Source organism: Podarcis pityusensis, assembly GCF_964106645.2.
Source record: "Podarcis pityusensis genome assembly, chromosome: 16".
Lineage (NCBI taxonomy): Eukaryota > Metazoa > Chordata > Lepidosauria > Squamata > Lacertidae > Podarcis > Podarcis pityusensis.
Genome location: NC_138041.1, coordinates 22,096,255 through 22,112,218, shown reverse-complemented (window position 1 = coordinate 22,112,218; position 15,964 = coordinate 22,096,255). Strand labels below are relative to the sequence as shown.

At 45.4% G+C, this 15,964-nt stretch overlaps 1 protein-coding gene across 1 annotated transcript in view; it reads right to left on the bottom strand.

The window, feature by feature from the left end:
• SRRM4 (serine/arginine repetitive matrix 4) overlaps positions 1 to 14,984 on the bottom strand; it is a 125,853-nt gene extending 110,869 nt beyond the window's left edge. The window contains exon 1 of the mRNA XM_080986359.1: positions 14,289 to 14,984. Coding sequence (XP_080842485.1) covers positions 14,289 to 14,419 — 131 coding nt within the window. The 5' untranslated portion in view covers positions 14,420 to 14,984. The remainder of the gene's footprint in view (positions 1 to 14,288) is intronic.
• Positions 14,985 to 15,964: the final 980 nt, after the last annotated feature.

The following is a 15,964-nucleotide window of genomic DNA, read 5'->3' as shown; positions in this document are numbered from 1 at the left end:
AGCCCTTGGAAAAGTTTATGGGCTCAGACTTCTTGCAAAGGCAGGTCTGTATGTCTCAAGGCTCAGAAAAAAATATGGAAATTCTACACCTGGGCTGAGAATCTTGCAGTCAGCCTGCTCTACACAGTGTAAAATGTTTTTCTTGTTGAGGACCAGAGCCAGTGGTGGGGTGAGACAAAGGCCAAAGGGGGTCGGGCAGCCCCTTCAATTTCTTTTAGTTTCTGGCACACCTTTCTCATTTTCTCTCTCTCTCTCTCTCTCTCTCTCTCTCTCTCTCTCTCTCTCTCTCATTGACACCCCCTTTCTCTTTCTGGCACCCCTTATCTTCTCTATCTGACAATACAGTGGTACCTCGGGTTAAGAACTTAATTCGTTCCGGAGATCTGTTCTTAACCTGAAACTGTTCTTAACCTGAAGCACCACTTTAGCTAATGGGGCTTCCCGCTGCTGCCGCGCCGCCGGAGCATGATTTCTGTTCTCATCCTGAAGCAAAGTTCTTAACCCGAGGTACTATTTCTGGGTTAGCGGAGTCTGTAACCTGAAGCGTCTGTAACCTGAAGCGTATGTAACCCGAGGTACCACTGTACCTTTTTTCCTTTCTCTTTTTGACATCCCATTTTCTTTCTCTTTCTGACACCCTGTGTGGTGTAATGGTTAAGAGTGGTAGGCTTGTAATTTGGTGAACCGGGTTCGTTTCCCCGCTCCTCCACATGCAGCTGCTGGTGACTTTGGGCTACTCACACTTCTCTGAAGTCTCTCAGCCTCACTCACCTCACAGAGTGTTTGTTGTGGTGGAGGAAGGGAAAGGAGAAAGTTAGTACTCCTTCGGGTACTGATAAAGCGGGATATCAAATCCAAACTCCTCCTCCTCCTCCTCCTCTTCTTCTTCTTCTTCTTCTTCTTCTTCTTCTTCTTCTTCTTCTTCTTCTTCTTCTCTGTGGCTCTGACACCCCATTTCTCTCTCTCTCTCTCTCTCTCTCTCTCTCTCTCTCTTTGACACTGCTTTCCCCCTTTTGGCACCCCTTTCTCTCTTTCTGACACCTCCTTCCAAGGGTGCCAACTTGAATAAAATATTGGGGGGGGAGGTAAGCTCCACCCCTATTAATCGATCACATGACATGGTGCACACACACTATTTGAATGGCAATGCCCATCAACTTTGGGGAGGCCTAACCCCCTCAAATATTTTATTGGGAGGGCCAAAGGGGCCAGCAGGCTCCGAGTGGGGAAGAGAGATCGCTCTTGCTAGTGGTTTGAACTCACAGATGACTTTCCCCATTCTCTTACCATCCCCCCCATCCATTGGAGCTTCTTCCCATGTTTTCTTTATCTCCCTCTGGACTCCCCCCAGCTGAATGAGATAAGGCCAAGGCACAGCTTCCTTGTCCCTCCAGCTGAATGAGATAAGGCACAGCTTCCTTGTCCCTACGTTAGTGTCAGATCTTGGGATCCGAGGGGAACTGAGTTCAAAACCCCACTCAGGCATGGAGCTCATTGGGTGGTTTGGGGCAAGTCATTACTAGCTCTCGAGCTACCCTACCTCACAAGGTTGTTGTGAGTTTAAAATGGGGGGGGGGAAAGAACCATGTGGAACTCATTGGTGGAAAACTGGTATATCAATGTAAGATGAATGAATGAATGAAATTGGGTGATATCTGTAGCCTTGAATGATTTAGAACCAACTCCATCTATAAATCGGACAGAGTTGCAAGATGCTATCCAGGATCCATGGCAACATATACTTAACAGAGGACAAGAATATACACTTAAGCAACCGCTTCTTGACCAATATGCGATTAATTTAACACCAACTCCAAAATGGAGTTTGGTTCTAAATCGCCTAAAATTGGTCTCCTCAAATTTTCCTAAGCCTAGAGATATGCTTACCCAGACCCAGCGTAAGATAATTTTTTTTGCAACTAGTAGAAGCAATAATTCCATCATCTCTCAGTATATAGAGGATATAGCAAACACAGAGTACCTTTTCTATGATTACCACTATGCTCGTCCAGTGGTCACTTTTAGAACTTGGAACATCACTCACAGAGTATATGGGAAAAACCTCAAACTTCTGGAAGTCGGCATAGAGGTGAACAGATATTTTGAAAACAACGTAAGATGAATATTCTCCCACAGGAGAACCTCTGATCTGTGTAAGATATGCACAAATTAGGTAAAGGTAAAGGGACCCCTGACCATTAGGTCCAGTCATGACCGACTCTGGGGTTGTGGCGTTCATCTCGCTTTACTAGCCGAGGGAGCCGAAGTACACCTTCCGGGTCATGTGGCCAGCATGACTAAGCAGCTTCTGGCGAACCAGAGCAGCACACGGAAACGCCGTCTACCTTCCCGCCGGAGCGGTCCCTATTTATCTACTTGCACTTTGATGTGCTTTTGAACTGCTAGGTTGGCAGGAGCAGGGACCGAGCAACGGGAGCTCACCCCGTCATGGGGATTCGAACTGCCGACCTTCTGATTGGCAAGCCCTAGGCTCTATGGTTTAACCCACAGCGCCACCCGCATCCCTATGCACAAATTAGCTTCCCTTATTTTCCATAACTGATTTGGCTGTTCCTGGGTCAGGAACTTCGCAACCTCACTCCCAACCAGTGGGAATCCTGCACAGTCTCCACACTCTTGTGGCTTTGGTGAATTCACCATGCCTTGCTCACACACTTTCAGGCTAGTTTCCTAGCAACAAGGACTAGAATCTTGCTTTTTTATTTTTTGAGTGGGGGGAAATAGAAATTCTCTGGAAAGTGAATCCTCTACCTGAAATCACAGCATCCAGACAGGAGTATTGGAGCCCATAAAGATCAGAAGACAATGTACGTAACATTTAATTCATCTAATAAGGGGACCTCACTGCAGGCTAAGCCTTTGACGATAAATGGCAGCGCGGCCTGACCGGTGATTCAAAACCAATCACACTTTTTTCAAGGAATATGGAAATAGCACCCAGCTCTTCAGCTCACGGTACATATTTAACTTGAAGGTTGTGGTTTGCAGTGTGTGCGTGTGTGTGTAGGGGGGAAGAACCGCGCCCCGCAAGAGGCACAGATGACATCAATTACTCCTCCGAGCAAAACACCCATCAGTTCTGAGAGCCCGATCATCCATTATGGAGCTCTCGAGATAGCCAAGTGGTCATAACCACAGGCTGTCAAAGGGAAGAGAGTGAAGGGTAGACTGGGCCACCCGCAACAGCCTTTGAATATATTCCAGGCAAGCGAAGGTTAGAATTGCAGGCAGATCTTTGGATATGACGCCACAAAATTTGATTGAACCAAATGGGGAGAGGAACAGAGGAGGGAGATGCTCTCTGTTCTGTCAATATGACAATCTCTTGCTTCTTTTAAGATGATGAAGCTGACAGTTGCCTCTAAATTACTTCCCCCCTTCCCCCCCCCACTTTAATTTCCCCAATGAGCATCCGATAGAGCAGAACCTAGGGGAGGAGGGGTGTTACAGGAAGGAAGGAAGGAAGGAAGGAAGAAAAGAAAGTCAAAAAACGATTGCTGAATTTCTTGGATCAGAATGGGTGCAATTTCCTCGGAGTCGCCACTTCTGAAAGCTTTTACGTGCTGCCTGAGTTTGGCAAGGGAACGGACGAGCAGAAATTGCTTAGGAAAAAATATATAGATATAGATCGGCCGACAAAATAACAAAATAAATTGCTGGAGGAGAAATTGCTTGACAAAATAAAATGGTTTGAGAAGACCCCCCACACACAGCTCTGAATTCCCGTCAAGAAAGCCACACAAAGGTGAGAATTCTACTATGGAGAATGTAAGCACATAAGAACTTAGCAGGACCCCAATGGATCAGGCCAGTGGCCCATCGAGTCCAGTATCCTGTTCTCACAGTGGCCACCCAGAGATGCCTATAGATGCATGCAGGATCTGAGCACAAGAGCTCTCTTCCCCCCCTGTGGCTTCTAATAACCCGTATTCAGAAGCATTGCAGAGCCTTCCTAGCTAGTGCCCATTGGCTGCCTTCCTGTCCCCCATGAATTTGTCCAGTCCTCTTAGAAAGCCATTCAAGTTGGCTGCCATCCCTGCCTCCTGTGGCAGAGAGTTCCACAGATTAATTGATGGATTAGATTTGCATCAAAAGGTCTCAGGGTGGTTCGCAAGATAAAAATACAGTACAGGATAAAAGCACAAATGAATAAAAAGTTACAATCTATTTTAACTACGTGCTGCGAGAAAAGGTTCTTTCTTTTATCTGCCCTTAATATTCCAACATTCCTCTTCATGGGGCCCCCACCAGTTCTGATGAGAGAGGGAGAGAAACTTTTCTTTGTCTAGTTCTTACATAACATGTATCATTTAATAAAATGTGGTTTAACCCACTGTGCCACCCTCGTCCCATAAAAGGGTGCAGGATGTCAAACAGATCAACCAAAGGCCTGGTTTAAAAGGAACATTTTTGCCTGGTGCCTAAAAGGTGTATAATGAAGGTGCCAGGCAAACTTCCCTGGGGAGAGCATTCCACAGACAGGGAGCCACTGCAGAAAAGGCCCTGTTCTCATGTTGCCGGTCTCCGGATCTCTTGAGGAGGCGGCACATGAAGGAGGGCCTCAGAAAATGATCTCAGGCTCCGGGTCAGTTCATATGGAAAGAGGTGGTCCTTGGCTAGAGTATGGTGCTGATGACACCAAGGTTGCAGGTTTGATCCCCATAAGGGACAGCTGCATATTCCTGCATTGCAGGGCGTCAGACTACTAGATGATACTCAGGATCCATCCCAACTCTATGATTGTGTGATTCTCCACTGGTCTGTATTACATACAGTGTCAGGTGTGGGGTGTTTGGCCTCCAGCCCAAAAGGTTCCCCACTCCTGATATGTGTGATGCAGCAGTCAGGAGAGAGACAAAACCACGTTTGCTGGATGAGAGCTTAGGTAAGAACCTGCTCTACGCAGCAGACTTCCCTGGGAAATAATGACCCAGAAGCTATACACCGGCTCCCTTGGCCAATAAAGTGAGATGAGCGCCGCAACCCCAGAGTTGGTCATGACTGGACCTAATGGTCAGGGGTCCCTTTACCTTTACCTTTAGTAGAGTGCAAAGAGGCCCAGAGAGCCAGAGTTGGCTACAGATATCTTTCAAGCATACACTCAATTGCAGACGTGATTTTTCTGCCATGTTGACCCGGGGAACGGCCTTCGTCGCTTTAAAAGCCACATGCATAAAGCGCCCTTGCAAATTTGCATTATTTCATGCTAGATTTCATTGTGCTGCTCTGCCCCAAAGACTCACATTGGAAAGGGAGAGAGGCAGTGATGGATACAGACCAATGCTTTCCATCTCTCTCTCTCTCTGCAAGTGTGTTTCTTCCAAAATAGCATGGGGTGGGGGAGCTGCCTGCTAGCTGACTCTGTAATAAAGAGAAAGGTTCTGGAATTAGCTGTGCGGCAGTAAATTTCCAGGATAATATAAAAAAACAACAACCCATCTACAAAAGCATTTTCATCTTTGTTCAAAACTGCAGTCAACTAGCAGAATTTCTCAGGCGTCAGAGGATGAAGTTAATGGCAGGCACCCAAGGCATCAAAAAAGGATGGTTCGTAAGCACCCACAACCACCCACTGTGTCTCATTTCGATCTCCCTGCCTCTCCCTGCAAACGCCATCTCCCCACTTCACCCCCTCCCCATCACCTTCATTGCTCACCTCTGGAATGAGCACCAGCAATGTGGTGTAGTGGTTAGAGTACAAGGGAGCAGTGCCTGGGAGAATCAAGGCTCAAATTCTCCCCACACCCACTCAGCCATGCTGAAGCTCCTTGGGCAACCTTGGGCCATAGTCACTGTCTCTCAGCCTAACCTACCTTGCTGGGTTGTCGTGAGGATAAAGTGGAGAGGGAATTAATTTATATTGGGGGATTACCGGTTTGTTTTTGTTCTTATTTTTTATTATGTATTTTGTGTTTTTTTCCACTGTAATTCTATGTTGTGAACTGCCCTGAGACCTATGGGTATATAGGGTGGTATACAAATTTAATTAATAGGAATAATATACAGTGGTACCTCGGGTTACATACGCTTCAGGTTACAGACTCCGCTAACCCAGAAATAGTACCTTGGCTTAAGAACTTTGCTTCAGGATGAGAACAGAAATTGTGCTCCGGCGGTGCGGCAGCAGCGGGAGGCCCCATTATCTAAAGTGGTGCTTCAGGTTAAGAACAGTTTCAGGTTAAGAACGGACCTCCGGAACGAATCAAGTACTTAACCCGAGGTACCACTGTATTATTTTTTCTAGGCACATATCCCCCCAATATGAACTATTTCCCATGATATCCTTTTTTTTGAAGTGAATATTGAGGAGAAGGCTATCACTGGCTGCTGGTGACGGTGGCTACATCTTCCCAGGATTATCAGAGACAGGATACCTCTAAATGCTGGTTGCTAGGGACACACAAGCAGAAGAGGACTATTACTCTCATCACAGCCTGCCTACGAGCCATCTGATTGGCCGCTGTGGGATACAGGATGCAGGACTAACTAGGTGGCCCTTTGCTCTGATCCTAGCAGGTCTCTTTTTTACATCCTTATTTATTAGAGAAAGCTGCTCATTATGAGCAGGTACATTCTTCTGAACATAAAGGCGGCTGTTCCCGTTTGGCTTATCCGTTTCCAACACTAACAGTTTGCAGACATGAAAAAGCACATCGATGCTTTGCTCTTAAGCAAGAGGCTTACAGAAGCTTCTGTTGGTTGTGAGATAAATCGCTCCTTGTTCGTTCGTTTCTTTGAAGCCTCTTTGGGGAGGGGGGGGGAGACGGCAGCCCCACCTCGCATGGAAGGATGTCTGTGCCTTTATATAAAGGGTTGGGAACTGCCAGCCCAGAGGCCTAATCTGGCCCACCAAGCCTCTCCACTTAGCCCATGAGGCCATTTTAACCAAGCTGTTCCTACCTGACACCCAGTCCAGAGAGGCCACCAGCTTCCTTCTCCTTAGTGGCAGTACAGTGGTACCTCGGGTTACAGACGCTTCAGGTTACAGATGCTTCAGGTTAGACTCCGCTAACCCAGAAATAGTACCTTGGGTTAAGAACTTTGCTTCAGGATAAGAACAGAAATCGCGCAGCGGCGGCAGCAGGAGGCCCCATTAGCTAAGTGGTACCTCAGGTTAAGAACAGTTTCAGGTTAAGAACGGACCTCCAGAACAAATTAAGTTCTTAACCCGAGGTACCACTGTATTGCCTTTGTGGAACTCAGCAAGGAGGGGGATGAGTGCAAAACTAGAATTGGTTGGCTCTGAGCCTTGTCTGTCATGGGCTCTGGCTGGCTCCGCCTCCTCTTGGTCTCTCTGCCTTCTGCCCACCAGTCCTGAGAGGCACAACCAACCGTTGGGTTATGGAGGTGGGTGTTCAAGACTAAGTCAGTGGTTCCCGTGTAGCTAAGTACTATGAATTCCCTGTTTTTCAAAAGCCAAGCCATGGACCCCCTTCTTTTGAAAATTTAGATATCTCTATGCAGTGCTGTCTTTCTAGAAAACCGTGAACGCCTCCCTTGTTCTCTTATAATGGCAATGGCCAGAATGGAGTTCTGGTGAGTTCTGGTTGAAAAAAAGCCCTGTCTCTATGGTAGTCTTTATGTGAATGGTGCTATGGGTCCCTTGGGTGGGTTATGTAGATCCCCAGGGTCCATGTGTTGGTTTCTGTGTGTTGCCACTGTGCAGTGCTCTTGGAGTCACAAGACTCTGTTTACATTGCAGAGACATTCCAGGCTGTTGGAAGTCTCAAGGAAGACAGGAGATGGATGTGATATTACTGGTTTCCTGTTTCTTTGTTTTTCAGCTGCTCTCTGCTTTCACAGAGAGAGCATGTATATTTCTTTTCTGCCTGCGTAGTTAGGAATAAAACTCTTTAGCAATATAGCTCATAAACTTCTCATCCTTCCCTGTGCTGGATACTCTGCGTAATGGGGGAACGTGCTTGGAGCCTTATCAGAGGCTCAGGTCGTTAATCACGTCGGAGACGATTCCGGAGGACTCGACTGGAAGAGTCGCTCAGTCGAACGCAAGTCCGACACCATGGACCACCAATTGGGAACCACAGGACTAAGTTTTTGCTGGCTTGAGTCGACACATCTCCTTTCTAACCATTGACTTAAAGGTTTGCATACAAAGGTATTATTATTATTATTATTATTATTATTATTATTATTATTATTACTATTTGATTGAACTGCCTCTTGCATTTACATTTTCTCATGAGAACCAAGAATGAAACAGTTGGTTCATTTAAGAATGTGGGAAGACCCCTGCAGGATCAGACCCAGGGCCCATCTAGTCCAGTATCCTGTTCTCCCAATGGCCAACCAGTTGGCCAAGCACAAGAGCTCTCTCCCCTCCTGTGGCTTCCAACAACTATTCAGAAGTATCGCTGCATCTGTCTCTCTGTGGAGGGATAGCATAGCCATTGTGGCTAGTAGCCATTTGCGCTGACTTGGCTACTGAACCTCCTTTGGCCTTAACTGGGGCAAGCTTCCTTGCAACTGAACCTGAACTGGAACCAAGCCAAAACAATGTTAACTGTTTACCTGCCTGCCAACCACCCCGTTCATCCTCTGCAAATCCTATTGATTGATTGATTGATTGCAAAAACAAACTTCAAATATTGACATATCGCATAGAATAATCAATACAAAATAAGAAGACATAAAAAGAATAAAAACGACTTCCCTCCACCCGTATGTGACTTTTCCTTTTAAATTTTACTTCTCTCGTTGTGTTCTTATGCTATCTTATACCACTGTTTCTGCTATGCCTGTCATTACTCTATATCTTCTCCTTGCGATAGCTTAGACTTCATATCAATATTTCAATACTCATCCTCTGCAAATCCTGTGGCTCCTCCTTTTCTTTCTCCTCTTCTTTTGCTTCCTCTCCCACTTTCAATTACAAGATCTTTGGGGCAGAGTCCTGTATATCTTTAAAAATGCTTATATACTGACTGTGACAATAAACAGCAGCAACACCTCCCTTCATGTTTGAAAATAGGGATTCCCCTCCACTGTCAGGACATCTGTAGTTCAACTCCAATCAACATTAGGGATTATGATACAAAAGGAATCAAGGTGACCCCTGGTCTCCTGCCAGGTGAGATTTGCTCTGGATTAATATAATCAGAATTTGTATTCAAAAAAGAAAAAGAATTAGATGTCATGAACAAGCCCAGGGATTCAGTGTTCCTTTCCCTGCATTAACCTGACAGTAAAAGGTCTGGGATGAAAATGCCACCGGAGAATGAGACCTTGACCGCCTCTGCGGTCTTTGTTACAACAACAGATGCAGGCAGTCATTAGCCGGTCTCCTAAGAAGATCTTGTTATCTAGAGCTGCACTCTTCCCTCCCAGTCCTTTGCCAGGGACCCGAGAGCTTCCCTGTATCACTGCCCCCCAAAGCAGCCCACAATCTGTCTCGCCAGTGCTTGGCAATGCTGCCCTTCAACAAGATGCCTGGCTGCCCTGACCATCATGACAGCATCATCACTAGCCCCCGCCTTAACTGCCCCACTCGGAAAGTCGGTTCAAGACTGGATCAGTGTCGCCAAAGCTCTTCAAATGCCCCGGAGGAAGTCTGGGCATTTATCTCTGCTAATGCATGCATATGTTCAATTGCAGGGCATTTTTAATAATGAGGGAGGTGAGGATCACTTTCTCCATCACTTGTGCTCATGCTTGAGCTCGTTTACCAGTTGATAACCACATTCCCATCTGGAATGAGATTTATTAAAAAGATTTTCAAGCATTACAAATGGTTAAGTGTAAACGATTTCAAGAGGCAGCACACAGGAATCCGGGAAGCTGCCTTGTACTGAATCAGACCATCCAACTCAGTGCTGTCTACACTGACTGGCAGAGGCTCTGGGGGTGGGGTGGGGGGTTTGCAGATATAAGGCATTCCCAGTCCTACCTGGAGATGCCAGGGATTGAATCTGGAATCTCCAGCATGCAAGGTACTGTAGATACTCTATCACTGAGCCAATGTCCATTTGCAAATATCAGAAACTAAATTGGGATGGAGATATGCATTTTAAAAAAATAAAACAATGAAGAAATAGTTTAAAGCGGTTCTCAACCTGTGGGTCCCTAGGTGTTGTTGGACTACAACTCCCATCATCCCTGAGCTCTGGCCTTGCTAGCTAGGGGTGATGGGAGTTGTAGTTCAACAACATCTGGGGACCCACAGGTTGAGAAAGGCTGGAAGGAAAAAGGAAATGCAAGAGGAACTAAGGCAGACTAGCAAGGGTGCAGCCAACCCTCTGTATGTTTTGGACTACAACTCCCATCAGCCTCTGCCAACAGTGATGTTGGGATCCAATACATACAGTGGGCAGCAGGTATGTGAATGTTGGCATAATGAGTCACCCACCTGAAATAAAGACTTGCATGTGATTACTTTGGACACAGATAATGAGAGGCAATCAAATGATCCAGGAGTCATCCATAGGAGTCGGATGTCATTGGGCTTTTGTTTGGTGAGATATTTTTACTGAATATGAGGAGGTTTTCTCAAACCATTATTTTAATAGATGGTACCTTCTCACTGCAGTAAGGAGGGAAATGATGTAAGCGGTGCTTTTGTAGGTTTTTTTAATGCTTCTAATGGCGTAACAAATGGGAAGTGTGGGAGACAAGCTTGTGTACTCGGAGCGTACAGGAATTTGGGCTTTCAAACGTTAGCACCTATTGCTTCAGAGCGCCTCATTCTAGCTGTTGATGTTTGCTTGTCATTATGGTTAATTGCTGCAATATGCACACTTTGGGAGCCCAGCAGATGTAATACTGGTCTTTAACATAAGATTAAAAACTACAGTGCAAATTATAAATTGTAAGAAATCGTGACTACAGTCAATGTATCCTTTCTCTTTCTTGTCTATTCAGGGCTGATAAAAGAACATACTTTTTCACACGGCACATAGTTAAACTCACTCCCACAAGAAGCAGTGATGGTGACCAGCGGGCTCTTCTTATGTTCTTATGAGGAATGAAACAAAGCCTCTGTTTCCAAATTGTCCCTCTCTAAAGATTTTGCAAGCACCACACCTCCTTCCTTCTCAACAAGAACAGAAATGCTGTAAGAATGTTATTCTTTATAGATAGTCAACGCCTGCATTCCCAGAGGTCACTATATTCTCTTGAATAAGCTATATCAGCCTGGTGCCTTCCAGACTTTTTGGGCTACAACCTCCATCAGCCCTAGGAAAAATTGATCCGAACCTTAAATTTGAAGCTGGGACAACCAACCCTTTACCACCTCCAATATACACAGATGGTCAGATTCTTGAAGAAAGCTATCAGTTATCTGTAAGAAGTTCATAGGTATGGAAGATTCACCCTCAGAAGTTATATGTGGGGAGGGGGTGGCTGAGGAACCAAAGCGCTTTATGAAAGACCCTCTAGAGAAGCATATCGACAGTTTTCCATCCCCTTTCCAGAAAGGAAATGCGCAATGAACCCAAATGCAACCAACAGGAACTTAAGGACCTGCCGTATAATGAGTTAGACTGGTGGCTCTCTAGGGTTTTAGATGGGGAATCTTTCTCAGCCCTACCTGGAGATACCATTGGGGATTGAACCTGGGACCTTCTGCATGCAAAACAGATGCTCAACCTACTGAGCTATGGTCCTTCACTATATTGAATCAGACAATTTGTCCGTCCAGCTCAATACTATATGAACTGACTGAGAGTGGTTCTCCAGGGTTTCAGAATGGGAGTCCTACCTGGAGATCCTGGGCATGGAACCTGGGAACTTCTGCATGCAATGCAGATGCTCTTCCACCAAGTGATCAAGTTGCATCACAGGCTCAATAGCTAGCTGTTCCTAATGCCAGTGATAGTGGAGAATTATGTGCGCTGTTCCATATCAACATCTCTTCCCAGAATGTGAAAGCAATGGAAGCACCATCACTGAGAGATGCCTGGACAAATATTTGCACTCAAAATGGCATTTATGTGCTGGGGTGGAGAAGACCTCTGCATGGGGATTTTGTTTGACCCTACAGTGCTACCAGCCCCTATAAGCCCCACTTGGCAAGAGTGCCAATTCTTGCGCTTATCCATGCAATAATCTGGGAGAAGCCACATAGATTGCTGTACTTGCCCTAAGCCTCTTGGAAGAGCTGCAGCTCAGTCCTCTGGGTAATCCTCCTGAATTCTAGCAGAAATGTTGTGAAGCAGCAGTGCAGGAAACTCCAGCATCAACAAACTCCCCAGTGTGCAGCTCGGGGAGTTTTATTTGAAAAATGCTGCTGCCTTTCCACCCCAAAGTCCATTCATTTATTTATTTAGCAAAATGTATGAGCCGCTTTAATTATTTATTCCCCAAGATTGCTATAACGCTTGATGGTAATAAAATAAAAGCCAGTGGCAATGTAGTGGTTAGAGTGTCAGAGTAGGACCTGGAGGGGACAAGGGTTCAAATTCCCACTTGGCCATGAAGCTCACTAGGTGACCTTGGGCCAGAGGCTGTCTCTCAGCCTACCCTACCTCACAAGGTTGTTGTGGAGATTAAATGAGGAGCATGCATGCTACCCTGAGGTCCCTGGAGAGAAAAAACAAGGGATATAAATGCAATAAAGTAAATAATAAAAGCTCAAAGGAGTTTACAAAAAGAACAAAGCTATAACGTTTTCAGTTTTTTCATTAAAAGGAAACATTTAAAAACAAATATTGAAATCATTTAAAAATATCATTTAAAAATATATAATTGTAAATAAACCTCTGAACAGTTTAATAATATTTATACGTACTACATACAATTTACTAACTCATCACCTTCACCTTTGGACTTTACACCTTTTAAAGGTCAGAGCACCACAGATCAGTAAGCCCAACTTTATTTTTCAAACATCCAGTTGCTCATACATCATGGCTTTTTACAAAAGGGACTAAAAGGTCAGACTCCTCTGCCATTCTTCCGCACTCCTGAATTTTTGTGTTTAGGTGGATGCAATTCTAATATCTTTTTTTTAGTCATTCCCAAACCAGGGAATGCTGTGTTCTAGATGCATCAATTTCAGTCTCTTGCTCACCCTATCCTGAATGTTGGGTAGTGGAGGAAAGTAACTGTACATTTAAAAAAAGTTGTGGTTTTTTTTAATGCCATTAAATCTGTTTCAGATTGACTGGAGAATAGGCACATCATCAAGGCTCAACCCCCAAACCTACCTTGCCTCTAAAACCCAACCATCACCACCTTCAGAATCAATATATTTGATTTGCTCCTGCAGGTGCTAATCTTTAGCTCCCCAGCTCCCACCAAAGCCCAGCTGGTCTAGAAAAAGTTTTCATGCCCACCTCCTCCATTCACAGAGATGTTCGGTGCACAAAACCAGGGAAGAGTCATTGTTTATTCCTGATGTACATTTTTCAGGATCTAACTCACCCCATCCCGAATTCTGCAGGGTGAGACGAAAGGATGCAAGTGCTGGATATTATTATGACAGTATATTAAATATGGTGCTTTTTTAAAAAAAAAAAGTCATTAAAACTTGAACATTCAGAGAGATTGGACATATTCATCAAAGCTCAAACCCAAAACCTTCCTTGCTCCTTAATAAGCCAACCACCACCGTCCAGGTATCTGATGTGCACCTGCAGGCTCTTAATTTCTACCGGTCCAGGAAAAGTTTCCACATTCACATCCTCATTTACAAAAAGACTCTCACAAACCCCTGATCTACCCCAATTAGGGAAGATCTCTTATCCATTGATCAAACAGAAGGCGAGAGGGTCCCTGACTCCCTGCACCCACAGGGCTGGAGCAAAGGGTCCTCGTCCTCGATAATTTTTATTTACCATTTAATATGCAAAATCCCCAAGTAGCTTACATAAAAGATAGTAAGATAACGGGGGGGGGGGAGCAAAATGCATATACTACATTGAAAACCCAAACCACAGAGAAATACATCAGTCAAGACAGAGAAGTCATCAATAAAACATTTATTTATTTGTTTATTTATATCCCGCCTTTCCCCCAAGACCAGGGCTCAAGGCGGCTTACACAATGCAGATAAAACAAAGAAGGCGGAAAAGCATATGCAAATTAATAGTTAAAAAGTATAACGGAATTAAAGCAAGATTAAAAACAACAACAGATCTACTAAAACGCAGAGAGAAAAAGCAGTAAAATCACTATTTTCAAAGCTTACAAAACGGTCAGTCTCCCCCGTGCCCCAGCATGTTGGAATAAAACAGAACAAACCGCGGAAGGAGAGGAAGGAGGCAGCCGGTCTAGCTTCAAAAACAGAGCAATGCGAACAAGTTTCCTACCTGGCCAGGGGCTTGCGGGAGGTGATGCTGGCCACGATGACGCTGCCGGGTCTTGGCGTGGCCACGGCTTTGAAGGTCCCTCTCCAGAACTTCTCGAAGAGCTGCTTTTCGCCCTGCTGGACGCTCGCCATGGCCCGACCGTGAAAGCGCCGCCGCGCTCGGAACTGTCCAGGGTGCTGAAATGTTACATTTCCCCCTCTCCAAGCCCGGGGGCTCTCTCACCTGGCCGGCGCCTGCCTAAGACGGCTTGCCCTGGCGGGGTAATAGCCTGGATCGATAATATTTCGGGGGGGAAATCACCAAGCCCTGTGTTTCCTGCGTAAGGGAAGTGCCTCCGTCTGCCTCCCGACCCGGCTGTGCGTGCGCGCTAAGCCCAGGCAGGCGGGCGTTTTGTCTTTGCTCCGATGTGACGCGCAGCTCGGGGGGCTGGTCAATTTTCAAGAGCTGCTGCTGCGCTCTCTCCTCCTCCGTCTGCCTGGAAAACATCAGACAAAAGACGGAGGGGCTCCTCCAGCCCGAATCAGCATCACAAAGGGCGGCTGGTCCCCGGGTCCTCCGGGCGTGTGCCTGTCAATGGCCTGGGAGGGGAGATCGGGGGTGGGGAGGACGGGGCGAGGCGCTGACTCAGACGCGATTTAATTGAGAAGGGGAGGAAATGAGCAGAAACTCACGCTCGCCCCTCCAGCTGCTTGTATGCATCTCTTCCCCGCCCCCAGCAGAATCGGGGAGGGAGGGAAGGAACAAGCCTAATTAAATAACCTCAACCGCCCCCCCCCTATTTTGGAGAGAGGCGGGGTAAGGACAGGCCCTCAAGTCCTCAGCGCAATGGCACTTCCTAAGGACTCAGAGTCTGTCGCAGGCAAACACAAAGGCTTGAGCTTGCACTTTGTTCGTTTCACGAAATTTATTATGTCCCGCTCGACTGCGAAATAAAATAAAGCCTGAAAGCGGTTAACAAAAATAAAATAAAACAGTGAAATTATCAGTAAAAACAACTGTTTAAAACGTCAACTAAAAAAAATGTATTCAAATGTATTCGAATAAGCTGTGATAAATTATATACTGTACATCTGATTGTCCCAAAAACGATGCTAATCAAGCCTTTTAACGAAAAATTAAATTGCCATATCTAACCTCCCCCCTCAAAAAATAATAATATGTAAGTTAAAAACGAATTGCAACTAAAAACAGGTTGCATTCAATTTTAGTTCTAGACACGTGGAAATGGATGGGCAACTTAGGTCCCTTAATTTCAATGGGTCTACTTTGAGTAGAACTTTGCTGCATACAACCAATAGAATATTGTAATACCCTAAAGCCTAACAGTCCCTATTCCTTTTTGTGGGCTAGGAAAGGGAGGGAGATTTCTGGCTTAGAATCATAGATTTATAAAACTGTAGAGTTGACCCATCCCGTCATCTAGTCCAACCCCCTGCAATGCCTGCAGGATTGACTTTGTTTGGGGCTATATATTATTTACTTGTGACATTTGTATCACAAGTGGGTGGGGTGGGTGTTTAGTTGGGTGTGGGAATTTGTTTAATTTAATTATGTTGTGTTTGTAACTTTGTTTTTTGTTTTTATAGTTTTATTGTTCTGTTAGTTTGTTTTTTGTATAGGCTTTGATTTGATTTTAAGGGGAGGGGTCAGGGCTGCCTGGGAGTGGGTCCCAGCAA